This window comes from Heterodontus francisci, chromosome 3, assembly GCF_036365525.1.
Source record: "Heterodontus francisci isolate sHetFra1 chromosome 3, sHetFra1.hap1, whole genome shotgun sequence".
NCBI lineage: Eukaryota > Metazoa > Chordata > Chondrichthyes > Heterodontiformes > Heterodontidae > Heterodontus > Heterodontus francisci.
This window is the reverse complement of record NC_090373.1, coordinates 23,662,232-23,678,946: the sequence shown is the minus strand read 5'-3', so window position 1 is coordinate 23,678,946 and position 16,715 is coordinate 23,662,232. Positions and strand designations below refer to the sequence as shown.

Genomic DNA, 16,715 nt, shown 5'->3' with positions numbered 1-16,715 from the left:
GACAAATGCTTAGAGTCAGAGTCAGAGCTGTATAAACGAAAAGAGTTTTAACAAGTACATGTTAGTTTCAGCACAATGGAATAGCCTGGTGGTGAGGTTCACATTCATAGAAATCTCAGGAGAGACCCCCCACTATATAGTTTAAACCCGGTGCCCAGGTGAGATCCACCTCCACTCATCCAGTATAAACCTAGTGCCCAGGTGAGATCCACCTCCACTCATCCAGTATAAACCCAGTGCCCAGGTGAGATCCACCTCCAATCATCCAGTATAAACCCGTTGCCCAGGTGAGATCCATCTCCACTCATCCAGTATAAACCCGGTGCCCAGGTGAGATCCACCTCCAATCATCCAGTATAAACCCGGTGCCCAGGTGAGATCCACCTCCAATCATCCAGTATAAACCCGGTGCCCAGGTGAGGTCCATCTCCACTCATCCAGTATAAACCCGGTGCCCAGGTGAGATCCATCTCCAATCATCCAGTATAAACCCGGTGCCCAGGTGAGATCCACCTCCACTCATCCAGTATAAACCCGGTGCCCAGGTGAGATCCATCTCCAATCATCCAGTATAAACCCGGTGCCCAGGTGAGATCCACCTCCACTCATCCAGTATAAACCCGGTGCCCAGGTGAGATCCATCTCCAATCATCCAGTATAAACCCGGTGCCCAGGTGAGATCCACCTCCAATCATCCAGTATAAACCCAGTGCCCAGGTGAGATCCATCTCCACTCATCCAGTATAAACCCGGTGCCCAGGTGAGATCCACCTCCAATCATCCAGTATAAACCCGGTGCCCAGGTGAGTTCCACCTCCACTCATCCAGTATAAACCCGGTGCCCAGGTGAGATCCATCTCCAATCATCCAGTATAAACCCGGTGCCCAGGTAAGATCCACCTCCAAGCATCCAGTATAAACCCAGTGCCCAGGTGAGATCCATCTCCACTCATCCAGTATAAACCCGGTGCCCAGGTGAGATCCACCTCCACTCATCCAGTATAAACCCGGTGCCCAGGTGAGATCCATCTCCACTCATCCAGTATAAACCCGGTGCCCAGGTGAGATCCATCTCCAATCATCCAGTATAAACCCGGTGCCCAGGTGAGATCCACCTCCAATCATCCAGTATAAACCCGGTGCCCAGGTGAGATCCATCTCCACTCATCCAGTATAAACCCGGTGCCCAGGTGAGATCCACCTCCAATCATCCAGTATAAACCCGGTGCCCAGGTGAGATCGACCTCCAATCATCCAGTATAAACCCGGTGCCCAGGTGAGATCCACCTCCACTCATCCAGTATAAACCCAGTGCCCAGGTGAGATCCACCTCCAATCATCCAGTATAAACCCAGTGCCCAGGTGAGATCCACCTCCACTCATCCAGTATAAACCCAGTGCCCAGGTGAGATCGACCTCCACTCATCCAGTATAAACCCAGTGCCCAGGTGAGATCCACCTCCAATCATCCAGTATAAACCCGGTGCCCAGGTGAGATCCATCTCCAATCATCCAGTATAAACCCGGTGCCCAGGTGAGATCCATCTCCAATCATCCAGTATAAACCCAGTGCCCAGGTGAGATCCATCTCCAATCATCCAGTATAAACCCAGTGCCCAGGTGAGATCGACCTCCACTCATCCAGTATAAACCCAGTGCCCAGGTGAGATCGACCTCCACTCATCCAGTATAAACCCAGTGCCCAGGTGAGATCGACCTCCACTCATCCAGTATAAACCCAGTGCCCAGGTGAGATCCACCTCCAATCATCCAGTATAAACCCAGTGCCCAGGTGAGATCCATCTCCAATCATCCAGTATAAACCCGGTGCCCAGGTGAGATCCATCTCCAATCATCCAGTATAAACCCAGTGCCCAGGTGAGATCCATCTCCAATCATCCAGTATAAACCCGGTGCCCAGGTGAGATCCATCTCCAATCATCCAGTATAAACCCGGTGCCCAGGTGAGATCCATCTCCAATCATCCAGTATAAACCCAGTGCCCAGGTGAGATCCACCTCCACTCATCCAGTATAAACCCAGTGCCCAGGTGAGATCCATCTCCAATCATCCAGTATAAACCCAGTGCCCAGGTGAGATCCACCTCCACTCATCCAGTATAAACCCGGTGCCCAGGTGAGATCGACCTCCAATCATCCAGTATGAACCCGGTGCCCAGGTGAGATCCACCTCCAATCATCCAGTATAAACCCGGTGCCCAGGTGAGATCGACCTCCAATCATCCAGTATAAACCCGGTGCCCAGGTGAGATCGACCTCCACTCATCCAGTATAAACCCGGTGCCCAGGTGAGATCCATCTCCAATCATCCAGTATAAACCCAGTGCCCAGGTGAGATCCATCTCCACTCATCCAGTATAAACCCGGTGCCCAGGTGAGATCGACCTCCAATCATCCAGTATAAACCCGGTGCCCAGGTGAGATCGACCTCCAATCATCCAGTATAAACCCGGTGCCCAGGTGAGATCCACCTCCAATCATCCAGTATAAACCCAGTGCCCAGGTGAGATCCACCTCCAATCATCCAGTATAAACCCAGTGCCCAGGTGAGATCCATCTCCAATCATCCAGTATAAACCCAGTGCCCAGGTGAGATCCACCTCCAATCATCCAGTATGAACCCGGTGCCCAGGTGAGATCCACCTCCAATCATCCAGTATAAACCCGGTGCCCAGGTGAGATCCATCTCCACTCATCCAGTATAAACCCGGTGCCCAGGTGAGATCCACCTCCAATCATCCAGTATAAACCCGGTGCCCAGGTGAGATCCATCTCCAATCATCCAGTATAAACCCGGTGCCCAGGTGAGTTCCACCTCCAATCATCCAGTATAAACCCGGTGCCCAGGTGAGATCCACCTCCAATCATCCAGTATAAACCCGGTGCCCAGGTGAGATCCACCTCCAATCATCCAGTATAAACCCGGTGCCCAGGTGAGATCCATCTCCACTCATCCAGTATAAACCCGGTGCCCAGGTGAGATCGACCTCCACTCATCCAGTATAAACCCGGTGCCCAGGTGAGATCCATCTCCACTCATCCAGTATAAACCCGGTGCCCAGGTGAGATCGACCTCCACTCATCCAGTATAAACCCGGTGCCCAGGTGAGATCGACCTCCACTCATCCAGTATAAACCCGGTGCCCAGGTAAGATCCACCTCCACTCATCCAGTATAAACCCGGTGTCCAGGTGAGATCCATCTCCACTCATCCAGTATAAACCCAGTGCCCAGGTGAGATCCACCTCCAATCATCCAGTATAAACCCGGTGCCCAGGTGAGATCCATCTCCACTCATCCAGTATAAACCCGGTGCCCAGGTGAGATCCATCTCCACTCATCCAGTATAAACCCAGTGCCCAGGTGAGATCCACCTCCAATCATCCAGTATAAACCCGGTGCCCAGGTGAGATCCATCTCCAATCATCCAGTATGAACCCGGTGCCCAGGTGAGATCCACCTCCAATCATCCAGTATAAACCCGGTGCCCAGGTGAGATCCATCTCCAATCATCCAGTATAAACCCGGTGCCCAGGTGAGATCCATCTCCAATCATCCAGTATAAACCCGGTGCCCAGGTGAGATCCACCTCCACTCATCCAGTATAAACCCGGTGCCCAGGCAATCCAGGGCCCCCAGTAAGACCACCCCTGCCCTGTCGCTGGGGCATGTCTAAATGGCCCCAGTGACCCCAACCCCACTTACCTCCTTGATGCTGCAGGAGCTCCTGCAGTACTGGCTGTGGCCACCGCTCCAGGCCTTTCGATTAGCCGGCAGCCCTTGGAGGCAGGAGCGCGTCTCTTAAAGGCACGCCGTTCCTGACGACGGGAAGTTAATTGCCTGCCCGCCATGGAATTGCAAGAGGGATCCAACGGAGGGCCAGGGTGGGGTCTTCCCCCACCTTCTGGCTTGCTGCCGGGATCCCCATTGCCAAGAATAAAATTCAGCCCTTTGACTTGCAGGCAGTATAATCATTCTGTAACTTCCATGTCCCCATCCATGTCCAATTTCATGACTCCAGTCCCACAGTCTCCGTGTGCCTCTGCTTCTCCCTATCACTCTACTTCTGTGGCTCTGTTGCTTTTCCTGTACAGTCTATTGCTCTACTGCCTGGGATGCCTGCCATCTGGTGAATTTTCTACTCTCATTCCCATTTACATTTTTGATACAGCTGCCTTTTAAGAATTTATAGCTATTAGTTGTACTTTCACATCTTCCCCAGTCCCACTGCCACCTTCCTCTGTAAAAACTGAAGCAAAATATTTACAAAGCAACCAGACCTCCGATAGTCCCTCACTCTCTAGTACCCGATGACCCACCTCATCTCTAAATGGTCTCACTTCCTTTTAATTATTATATGCTTCTATCAACTATTATTATTTCCCATTCTGTGACCCTTCAGCCCTCTTTCTTACTTGTGATTCCACCACAATATCCCAGGACAGTAGCTGACCCCAGGTGAAAGGAACTGCTGGCATTCACCAAAGTCTTCACTGAGCGCACCATTGCATTCTTTAGGCTGAGCTGCAGGTACCCCCTGTACACATCAAGGGGCGACGGTTTCAAGAGTTGTTCTTTGGGTGCTGCACAATGCATGATTTCACTCCCCACGAAGGCGTCATAGGAAGGAGACTATATAGCATTTCAAAGGGCCTATGAAGAGGAGCATTGAAAGGATGTAGACTAGAACCCAATGCTGGCTGAGAGAGACACTTTCACACAGGACGCCTTCTTGAATATGCGTCTCCTGCATTAACAGCCCTCGTCTCGTGCATTCACAAAAATGTCTTGGCCTCCAGCGCTTAAAATCTTTCTGTCAACACATAAAGTGCCCAACCTTGCCACTTGATGCAATGTGCTCAAATACCTTTTGTAGGATCAGTCTCTGCAGAAACCCTGTTGTGCGTGAGGGCGTAGGCATGGAGTCTCTGCTGGGGGCACAATCAGTGAAAGAAGCACCCAGAATGCGATGGTATTGCTGAGGTGGAGTTCATACTTGAGTTTCCATGGCGAAGCATTAGCGCTAGCGCATAAAATCATCCATGAATCTGTGCATTCAAGCAGTGTCATCAAATGTAATTGGCTTGTGACTGCTGCAGGGCCAGTGGGGTCTCAAGGTGTTGGGTGAGATCATAGAAAAGGAAAGTTGGTAAAAAAAAAATCCCTTCAGAATGAGGTAAGGCACTGTTGATCACTATGGCCTTTAATGTACTAATTACTGCAATAGAGCAGGTCACACCCATGTGGTTTCAATTGATGGGTCTTTAATGCACCAAGGGCAGATCAATTTAATTTGAGGTATTGCAGCAGGAGAAACAGACCTGGATCAGGTTTCAACTGACTGTTGGTCACTGCAGGGACAGGTGTTTTACACTGGATTTATGGGACCTCTGGTGCCTGTGTGGCCACAATGTGATGAACCTCCTCCCATCCCAAACATGCTAGCTGTAGTGGAATGCATTATCTTGGGGTACAGATGGGCTGAGGCGCAGGTGGAGACAGGCGATATTATAGAGGTGGAAGCAGGTGGTCTGGGTGATGGAGAGGATATGGGATGGAGCACTTAGCTCAGGGTCAATTAGGACGCTGAAGTTGCCAACAGTCTGATTCAACGGGAGACAGTGGCTGGGGAGGAAACCGCTGAGAGAGGATTGGACAGAGTTTGACAAGAAGGATTGTACATTTTCTAATCAAAAGAATTTGATAGTGAGGATGTCATTTGTGCCCAGATTAATGCCCATATAGTGTATTTGTGTTTGTAACAGATCTGTCATTGAATGCAATATTCATGTCAATAAGGTCAGTGAATTGGAAGTGTAAGTCCCATCTTGTCATTCATCACATCAGTTCCTGTAACAGGGTTGCCAACTCTAGCTGAATGTAATCCTGGCGGTTGCATCACATGACCTCTTGCTATTAACTACCCTGCCCCCACACTTCACCTATTGGTCATCTAACATGTCCAGCTTCACAGGGCACTGCCTTCCTCCAGCCAACTGTAAAATGACCAGACTCTTCATTACCAGATTGACTTATCAGCCAACCAGTCTTTTCTTTTCCAACTCACAACATTTTTATAACTGATGAGCAGAAGTGTTGAAAGAAAGCATTTCTTTTTTAATGCCCTGATCTATGATTTTTCTCCTGGGGTTTTGCTCCCAGCAGTGTCCTGGAGATTTTTCTTCAATTCCTGGAAACTCCAGGGCAATCCTGGAGGGTTAGCAACTCCGAGTACTAGTTCAGTAGAAGATGAGAGCAAGAACAGCAACCTGTGACTTACATACAATTGCTCATCCTCACATCAGGTGTAACTGATACTGTTGTGTTATTGTTCTGATAACAGCTGCCCAGAGGTTACAACTGAGCGCACTCTTGTCGTGAAAACAAATGGCCAACGATCTGAGGCCATGTTTCGTATCCAGATGTTTAAGTTTGTGGGTGACTCCTACAAAGATATCTTCCTGCACTGCCATGTTCAAATATGTCACAGCACAGCTGTCCTGTGCCAGCCTGTAAGTATAAAATGACTTGAAATTTGAAGGGTGTTCACTATTTGTCTACACTGTGATGACTTGAATACTTGAGGTCGTTTCCACTAACACTTCACTCAAAACAACTGGGTCATACCTCCTGCTATATTAATTTACATTGTTTGTTACATTACTAGTTTGCGATCCTGGGGCAAATTAGGTCTCTGTCTAATAGTTCACTGAGGATAATGAAATTAACGTTAGTGATTTCGCTCAATACTTGCTAAGTATATTCAGGCCTCATGCAACTGCATCATAATTTCCTCACTTTTGAATACAATGGGGAGGAAGTTGTGTTTCGGTTATTCAAAGCCTTGGACAGATCCCATCTAAAGTAATTGCGTTCCTTCTGGGCATCGTATCTCAGGGAGGATATATCAGTCATGGAGGGGGGCAGCGTAACTTTACTGGGTCTTAACAGGTTCAATAAGGTGGACAGGTTTTTAAAAATTCATTCATGGGATGTAGGCGTCACTGGCTATGCCAGCATTTATTGCCCATCTCTAATTGCCCTTGAGAAGGTGGTGATGAGCTGCCTTCTTGAACCGCTGCAGTCCATTTGGGGTAGGTAGACCCACAGTGCTGTTAGGAAGGAGTTCCAGGATTTTGACCCAGCGACAGTGAAGGAACGGCGACATAGTTCCAAGTCAGGATGGTGTGTGACTTGGAGGGGAACTTGCAGGTGGTGGTGTTCCCATGTATTTGCTGCCCTTGTCCTTCTAGTTGGTAGAGGTCGTGGGTTTGGAAGGTGCTGTCTAGGGAGCCTTGGTGCATTGCTGCAGTGCATCTTGTAGATGGTACACACTGCTGCTACTGTGCGTCGGTGGTGGAGGGAGTGAATGTTTGTAGATGGTGTGCCAATCAAGCGGGCTGCTTTGTCCTGGATGGTGTCGAGCTTCTTGAGTGTTGTTGGAGCTGCACCCATCCAGGCTGTGATGAGGTCAGGAGCTGAGTGGCCCTGGCGGAACCCAAACTGAGCGTCACTGAGCAGGTTATTGCTAAGCAAGTGCCGCTTGATGGCACTGTTGATGACACCTTCCATCACTTTACTGATGATTGAGAGTAGGCTGATGGGGCGGTAATTGGCTGGGTTGGACCTGTCCTGCTTTTTGTGTGCAGGACATACCTGGGCAATTTTCCACATTGCAGGGTAGATGCCAGTATTGTAGCTGTACTGGAACAGCTTGGCTAGGGGCGCGGCAAGTTCTGGAGCACAGGTCTTCAGTACTATTACTGGAATATTGTCAGGGCCCATAGCTTTTGCAGTATCCAGTGCCTTCAGTCGTTTCTTGATATCATGCGGAGTGAATCAAATTGGCTGAAGTCTGGCATAAGTGATGCTGGGGACTTCAGGAGGAGGCCGAGATGGATCATCAACTCGGCACTTCTGGCTGAAGAATGTTGCAAATGCTTCAGCCTTATCTTTCGCACTGATGTGCTGGGCTCCCCCATCATTGATGATGGGGATATTTGTGGAGCCACCTCCTCCAGTTAGTTGTTTAATTGTCTACCACCATTCACGGCTGGATGTGGCAGGACTGCAGAGCTTAGATCTGATCCGTTGGTTTTGGGATCGCTTAGCTCTGTCTATCGCATGCTGTTTACGCAGTTTGGCATGCAAGTAGTCCTGGGTTGTCGCTTCATCAGGTTGACACCTCATTTTGAGGTAGGCCTGGTGCTGCTCCTGGCATGCCTTCCTGCACTCTTCATTGAACCAGGGTTGGTCTCCTGGCTTGATGGTAATGGTAGAGTGGGGGATATGCCTGGCCATGAGGTTACAGATTGTGGTTCAGTACTATTCTGCTGCTGCTGATGGCCCACAGCGCCTCATGGATGCCCAGTTTTGCATTGCTAGATCTGTTCGAAATCTATCCCATTTAGCACGGTGATAGTGCCACACAACACGATGGACGGTATCCTCAATGTGAAGGCGGGACTTCGTCTCCACAAGTACTGTGCGGTGGTCACTCCTACCAATACTGACATGGACAGAAGCATCTGCGGCAGGCAGATTGGTGAGGATGAGGTCAAATATGTATTTCCCTCGTGATGATTCTCCCACCACCTGCCGCAGACCCAATCTAGCAGCTATGTCCTTTAGGACTCGGCCAGCTCGGTCAGTAGTGGTGCTACCGAGCCACTCTTGGTGATGGACATTGAAGTCCCCCACCCAGAGTAGAGTTTTGTGCCCTTGCCACCCTCAGTGCTTCCTCCAAGTGGTGTTCTACATGGAGAGCTGAGTCATCAGCTGAGGGAGGGCGGTAGGTGGTAATCAGTAGGAGGTTACCTTGCCCATGTTTGACCTGATGCCATGAGACTTCATGGGGTCTGGAGTCGATGTTGAGGAGTCCCAGGGCAACTTCCTCCCTACTGTATACCACTGTGCCACCACCTCTGGTGGGTCTGTCCTGCCGGTGGGACAGGACATACTCAGGGATAGTGATTGCAGTGTCTGGGACATTGTCTGTAAGGTATGATTCCGTGAGTATGACTATGTCAGGCTGTTGCTCTTCCAACTTTGGCACAAGCCCCCAGATGTTAGTAAAGAGGATTTTGCAGGGTCGACAGGGCTGGGTTTGCTGTTGTCGTTTCTGGTGCCTAGGTCGATGCCGGGTGGTCCGTCCAGTTTCATTCCTTTTTATAGACTTTGTAGTGGGTAGATACAACTGAGTGGCTTGCTAGGCCATTTCAGAGGGCATTGCTGTGGGTCTGGAGTCACATGTAGGTCAGACCAGGTAAGGACAGCAGATTTCCTTCCCTAAAGGACATTAGTGAACCAGATGGGTTTTTACAACAATCGACAATGGTTTCATGGCCATCATTTGACTAGCTTTTAATTCCAGATTTATTAATTAAATTCAAATTCCACCTTCTGCTGTGGTGGGATTCGAACCCATGTCCCCAGAGAAATACCCTGGGTCTCTGGGTTACTAGTCCAGTGATAATACCACTACGCCACCACCTACCCTAGGTTGCAGGAACTTGGCTTGTATTCCACTGAGTTTCAAAGATCGGAGGATGATCTAATCAAGGTGTTTAAAATGATGAAGGATTTGATAGGGTAGTTGGGGAGAAACTGTCGGGGGTGGGGGGGGGAAGTCTAGAACATAGTCTTGCATCAAAGACATTGGGGCCCCATCCCTGTCGAGGTGAAGCCCATCTATCCATCCAGTACTAACCCATCCTACCCCACAACTGGTCCCAGGATTCTGAACCCTCCCCTTCTACACCATCTCTCTAGCCACACATTTACTTCCTTTTCATCCTATTCATATGCTGATTTATCCTGTCATACCAGGAATAATTCTGAGATTACTGCTCTCAGGGTCCTGCTTTTTAATCTATCACCGAATAGCTCTTTCTCCCTTTAGTAGAATCTCAATTTATTTCTTCCTATTACATTGGTTGCAATATGAACCACAATTCCTAGTTGTTTCCCTTTGTTAGAGCAATGAAATCAGTAAATTTACATTAATCCAAAGGAACTGGAGAATCCTTAACACCTCAAGCTCAACTCCTCATCAAGGAACTTGCTAAAGTTTACCCTCCATTCTTTATCTAGGGAAGTACTAGATGTCTAAATTTTACTTTCCAATCAGTCTTGCTTGAACTGGTTTGGAAGATATTAATTATCTTTCCAAGTCCATGTAGAGTATGTAAAAGTCTCCAAATTCAAACAGTTTTTCTTATCTTGATCCTGTGTCACCAGAACTATACCTAGGTAACCTGAGGGAGGAGGAAGCGATTGTTGTGGTATCAGGGGATGCAGCAAAGTACTGACGTTGAGTCCTCTTTTGTTTTATTCATGCTCGGGATAGGGACGTCACTGGCAAGGCTGGCACTTATTGCCCATTCCTAGTTATCCTTTGGCTATCTCACACATTTTTGTGCTCTGTACTTCTCAAAACCTGGCAAAAGGCTGGCAAATGATAAAGGGTGAAATAATATTTGTCCCCATAGGCAATCACTTAAACCTTTAAGTGTGTACATCAGGACATAGGAATGTACAAGACCAAAACTTCAATTATTCATCATAAGTCCGAATGCAACTCTCACAACTAGGGAAAACATGGAGAAGATGTTTCCACGTGGGGGAGACCAAAACTAGGGCCATCAATAAAAGATAGTCTTTAATAAATCCAATAGGGAATTCAGTATGTACTCTGGGTGGGGGACTTCAATGTCCATCACTAAGAGTAGCTCGGTAGCACCACTACTGGCTGAGACCTAAAGGACATAATGGCTAGACTGGGTCTGCGGCAGGTGGTGAGGGAACCAACAAGAAGGAAAAGCCTAATTGACCTTGTCCTCACCAGTCTACCTGCTGCAAATGCATCTGTCCATGACAGGATTGGTAGGAATGACCACCTCATAGTCCTTGTGGGGACGAATTCCCATCTTCACATTGAGGATACCCATATTGTGTGGCACTACCACCGTGCTAAATGGGATAGATTTCGAACAGATCAAGCAACTCAAAACAGGGCATCCATGAAGCGCTGTGGGCCATCAGCAGCAGCAGAATTGTATTCAACCACAACCCTGGTTCAATGAAGAGTGCAGGAGGGCATGCCAGGAGCAGCATCAGGCATACCTAAAAATGAGGTGTCAGCCTGGTGAAGCTACAACACAGGACTACTTGCATGCCAAGCAGCAGAAGCACCATGTGATAGACAGAGCTAAGTGATCCCACAACCAACGAATCAGATCTAAGCTCTGCAGTCCTGCCACATCCAGTCGTGAATGGTGGTGGACAATTAAACCATTGACAGGAAGAGGAGGCTCCACAAATATCCCCATCCTCAATGATGGGGGAGCCCAGCACATCAGTGCAAAAGACGAGGCTGAAGCATTTGCAACCATCTTCAGCCCAAAGCACCGAGTGGATGATCCATCTTGGCATCCTCCTGAGGTCCCCAGCATCACAGATGCCAGTCTTCAGCCAATCCAATTCACTCCACATAATATGAAGAAACAGCTGAAGGCACTGGATACTGCAAAGGCTATGGGCCCTGATAACATCCCGGCTGTAGTACTGAAGACCTGTGTTCCAGAACTAGCCGCACCCATAGCCAAGCTGTTCCAGTACAGCAATAACACTGGTATCTACCTGACAATGCAGAAAATTGCCCAGGTATGTCCTGTATGCAAAAAGCAGAACAAATCCAACCTGGCCAATTACTGCCCCATCAGTCTACTCCCGATCATCAGCAAAGCGATGGTAGGGGTTGTTGACAATGCTATCAAGAAGCACTTGCTCAGCAATAACCTGCTCAGTGATGCTCAGGTTGGGTTTATCCAGGGCCATTCAGCTCCTGACCTCATTACAGCCTTGGTCTAAACATGGACAAAAGAGCTGAACTCCAGAGGTGAGGTGAGGTGAGAGTGACTGCCCCTGACATCAAGGCAGCATTTGACTGAGTATGGCATCAAGGAGCCCTAGCAAAACTGGAGTCAGTGGGAATCGGGGAAATCTCTCCACTGGTTGGAGTCATACCTAGCATAAAGGAAGATGATTGTGGTTGTTGGAGGTCCCAGAGCATCACTGCAGAAGTTCCTCAGGGTAGTATTCTAGGCCCAACCATTTTCAGCTGCTTCATCAATGACATTCCCTCCATCATAAGGTCAGAAGTGGGGATGTTCGCTGATGATTGCATAATGTTCAGCACCATTCGCGACTGCTCAGATACTGAAGCAGACTGTGTCCAGATTCAGCAAGACCTGGACAACATCCAGGCTTGGGCTGATAAGTGACAAGTACCATTCATGCCACACTAGTGCCAGGCGATGACCTTCTCAAGCAAGAGAGAATCTAACCAGCTCCCCTTGATGTTCACTGGCATTACCATCACTGAATCCCCCACTGTCAACATTCTGGGGGTTACTATTGGCCAGGAACTGAACTGGACCAGCCACATAAAAACGGTGGCTACAGAGCAGGTCAGAGGCTGGGAGTTCTGCGGCGAGTAACTCACCTCCTGTCTCCTCAAAGCCTGTCTGCCATCTACAAGGCACAAGTCAGGAGTGTGATGGAATACTCTCCACTTGGGTGCAGCTCCAAAAACACTCAAGAAGCTCGACACCATCCAGGACAAAGCAGCCCGCATGATTGGCACCCCATCCACCACCTTCACCATTCACTCCCTCCACCACCGACTGACAGTGGCAGCAGTGTGTACCATCTACAAGATGCACTGCAGCAACTTGCCAAGGCTCCTTTGACAGCACCTTCCAAACCCGTGACCTCTACCACCTAGAGGGACAAGGGCAGCAGATGCATGGGAACACCACCACCTGCAATTTCCCCTCCAAGCCACACATCATCCTGACTTGGAACTATATTGCCGTTCCTTCACTGTCACTGGGTCAAACTCCTGGAACTCCCTTCCTAACAGCACTGTTGATGTACCTACACCCCAATGACTGCAGTGGTTCAAGAAGGCAGCTCACCACCACCTTTTCGAGAGCAATTAGGGATGGGCAATAAATGCTGGCCTGGCCAGTGACGCCCACATCCCATGAATGAATTTAAAAAAATCAAATAGGGAATTTAGGAGAAAAGAAGGGTTTACCCAGAGAGTGGAGAGAATAGAACACAACTACCACAAGGAGTGGTTGAGGTGACTAGCACAGATGCATTTAATTAAGGTAGATAAACATATGAATGAGAAAGGAATAGGAGGATAGGCTGACAGGTGATGGGAGACTCAGGTGGAGCATAAACACTGGCATTGACCAGTTGGGCCAAATGGCCTGTTGCAAAGCCATAATTTTATATAAGTATGGCGACTTAGATTCAAAAGGTAGCAACTGTTTAATGAAACAAACGCTGCATTGTGGAACAACATGTGGAAATATTATCATGTGTTTTACAGACTTTTTAAGTAACTAATTAGGTCAGTGCACTGTGTTAGTGTGATCTCCAAGATACAAAAACTTATTTTCTCCCACAGAACTGGGAGCTCAGCACCAAGTGCACTGAGGCTTAGCCTCCTGATTCAGCAGGTCTCACATCCTGCCATGAGGGGCCACTTCTGGACTGCTACACTGAGGGAATCAGGCCTATCTCTGTAACCTCCTCCATCACTACGCACCTCCCTCTCACTGTAACCTCCTCCAGCCCTACAAGCCTCCCTATCTCTGTAACCTCCTCCATTCCCACAATCTTCCCTATCTCTGTAACTTCCATTACTACATCCCTCCCTCTCTCTGTAACCTCCTCTATCACTACAACCCTCTCTCTCTGTAACCTCCTCCATCACTACAACTCTCGCTATCTCTGTAACCTCCTCCAGCCCTACAACCCTCCCTATCTCTGTAACCTCCCACAACTCTACAACCCTCCCTATCTCTGTAACCCCCTCCATCACTACACCCCTCCCTCTCTGTAACCTCCTCCAGCCCTACAATCCTACCTCTTTCTGTAAGCTCCTCCAGCCCTACAACCCTCCCTATCTATGTAACCTCCTCCATCACTACAACCCTCCCTCTCTCTGTAACCTCCTCCAGCCCTACAACCTTCCCTACCTCCGTGACCTTCTCCAGCCCACCAACCCTCCCCTATCTCTGTAACCTCCGCCAGCCTGAAAACTTTCCCTCTCTTGAATTTTCTCCAGCCCTACGATCCTCCGAGATCTCTGTAAACTCTAATTCTGGTCTCTTGAGAATTCCCAATTTTTATCACTGCACCACTGGCAGCCATGCCTTCTCCTGCTTGGGCCTTATGCTCTGGGATTTCCTCCCTAAACCTTTAACTTGCGACCTCTCTTTCGCTCTTTAAGAGGCTCCTTGAACCCTACCTCTGTGACCAGTCTATTGTTAACACTGTTGTGAAGTGCCTTGAGCCATTTTACTTGACTAAAGGTGCCATATAAATGCAAGTTGTTGTTGTTGTAATGCAAGGAGTGGCTCTTTGATTAATTACTGGTTGTTTCTGGCTGGATGTTGGGGCTCCCTGGCATTTAACAGTTGCGTAAGACATGTTCCTCATTTGCAAATGTACCAAAGTCATGAGAAAGATATAAGCGCTCAGAAAGTAAAATATTCCTTTATTGTTCGTGTCTTCAAATTAATTCCAATTTGTAGCTAGAATATATGTTGAAAATGTTGTGAACTTTGTTCCAAAGATGAAATAAATTATATTTCTGTACATTTGAACAGAATTGTAGCAGTTCAGAGGAGGTGACAAGGACGCGGAGAGATCTTGCCTCATTACACATTGTTTCTTATGGACCAATCAGTCGAAAATCAACCAAGACAAAATCAGCGACTCCAGGTAAATCCATCTACCTGGCTCCTTATCTCAGGACATCACAGCCTCACCTGCTGGAAACAGGAATTCACAGGCACTCACCACATACAAACAAATCCGGAACCAGACACCCTCACCCAATGTACAGGGGAGTTCTCCCTGGTGTTCTGGCCAATATTTATCCCTCACTCGTCTCCTTCCAGCTGGTCCATTCACTTTGCCCTGTCGAGGGGCATGCAGCTGAGGAGAAAGCAGCTGGTGCTGCTGCTAGTGATCACTTTTGCTCTTGTCCCTCACAGAGGTGTGAGGTGGAGCTGGATAAACTGTTCCCATGCCATGGTGAAGGCTGGCAGCAAGGAAGTGCCACTGAAGGTGAGTGAAGTGCTTTTCAAGCAGTTGGCAATCACCTGCCAAGCAGTGATAGCGTTCTCTGAGAGAAGAAGTGCTTTGAACAGCAGTCTTTCATCTGGCTATGGCTGGAACTCTTCAGTTTCACTGATCAGAGGCATCCCAGCTTGTCAGTTTCACTGATAAGCTCTTCCCCCTGTGTACTTGACTTGGTGACCCTGGTGAGTTGCTGACATCAGGAGACACGTGCCCTGTTCATTCGGAATTTAGGGTTAAAACACTTCTTAATTGGCTTTTTAATTAACTAAATTACTTACCTGATAGATCTGAGTGGGTTCCATACTTGCCTTCAATCCCACCCAGCAGAAACCTGGAAGAGGGTGGATGATGTCGGGATCCCAACCTGATATCAATTTCGGGGAATTTAACTGTCTCCCACCCTCCCTGATCCCAAACTTGCCTCCCCTTGCCTGTAAAAATTCCACCCAGTGTGTCTTTAATCAGCCTAAATGAACAGGCTGACTTAAAAACTACTTCGAGAAGGAGTTGGGCCAGTGCCTGGCTGGGAGGAGACCTTATCATCTGATGGATTAAAAGACAAAGTATGCATAGCCAATGTGATCTCCAGGACTGGTTTTGATCGCCTGAGAGGGTTGGAGAAGAACTTTCCAGAGTATTTAGTTTCCCCCTTATTGGCCCTGGGTTTCTTTTCATCTTCCAAGGTTTCAATGGGTGGAGGGGTGTGGGGTTGGGGTGGTGGGGGGAGGGGTTAGGGCCAGTAGGAGATGGAGGGAGGGGCGAGGGTGCAGTAGGAAGAGGTTAATCATGCTGCTGTCACCAGAGGAGCAGGGTTGATGGACTAGCTGGTCCAGTTGATTTACCTTTTGATATTTAAACATTTATTATTCCAAATACTCCCTCTCATTGCAGGATCAGTAAATCTCCCCCCGATTGAAACATTCATTTTGACTGGAATGCTGCTGGTCCTTCTGATAATATCGGCCGTACTGTGCAAACTCTGGTTGCGGATGAAAGGATCAAACACTACAGCTTGGGCACAACTAACTCTGGCAAATTTCTTTCGTTCCGAACTAGCATCTTAAACATTGTTCCTCACAAGTGCCACCACCAAAGGTTTCAACGATTCGATGAAAAATAGACGATCCTGCCTTATTTACTAGTTGTCCGCCATCTGCATCATACTGCATGGTCCAGTGATGCCTTAGCCACAACTGACCTTATGATATTAATTTCTTCTCACATTTATGTGACAGTGCAGCAAGTGTGACTCCATGACCTTTCACATCATCCCAATTCAGTATCATCTCACTTGTTATTCTATTCAGTATCATTAAACATCCTTCTATTTATTGCCATCTCATTTCACAGTGTGCTATTCACATACTAAATATTGTACATTTTATTTCCTTTAGTTTTTCTATGGGGCACCCAAAGCTCATCTTGAATATTTGTTTTTTGTAAGCAAGTTGTCATAGAACACAACCACAATATTGCTCTGCTCAACCCCTGCCCCATTATTGCCCAGTTCCTGGGCAGGCAGAACAC

At 48.2% G+C, this 16,715-nt stretch overlaps 1 protein-coding gene across 1 annotated transcript; it reads left to right on the top strand.

Moving 5' to 3' along the window:
• The first annotated feature begins 4,989 nt into the window (after window positions 1–4,989).
• Window positions 4,990–16,426, top strand: si:dkeyp-110a12.4 (pancreatic secretory granule membrane major glycoprotein GP2). Its single transcript, XM_068028369.1, has 5 exons — window positions 4,990–5,144; window positions 5,786–5,836; window positions 6,364–6,532; window positions 14,711–14,825; window positions 16,080–16,426. Exons 1-5 carry the CDS (start codon window positions 4,990–4,992, stop codon window positions 16,250–16,252), a joined length of 663 nt encoding a protein of 220 aa, XP_067884470.1. The 3' UTR covers window positions 16,253–16,426.
• The last annotated feature ends 289 nt before the right edge of the window (window positions 16,427–16,715 follow it).

Bases quoted from the DNA above. Each gene is read 5' to 3' on its own strand.
- si:dkeyp-110a12.4 (XM_068028369.1), top strand. From the start codon at position 4,990: ATGGTATTGCTGAGGTGGAGTTCATACTTGAGTTTCCATGGCGAAGCA. The intron at 5,837-6,363 runs GTAAGTCCCATC...TTCTGATAACAG, and splicing joins AAGGTCAGTGAATTGGAAGT to CTGCCCAGAGGTTACAACTG. The intron at 6,533-14,710 runs GTAAGTATAAAA...ACATTTGAACAG, and splicing joins CAGCTGTCCTGTGCCAGCCT to AATTGTAGCAGTTCAGAGGA.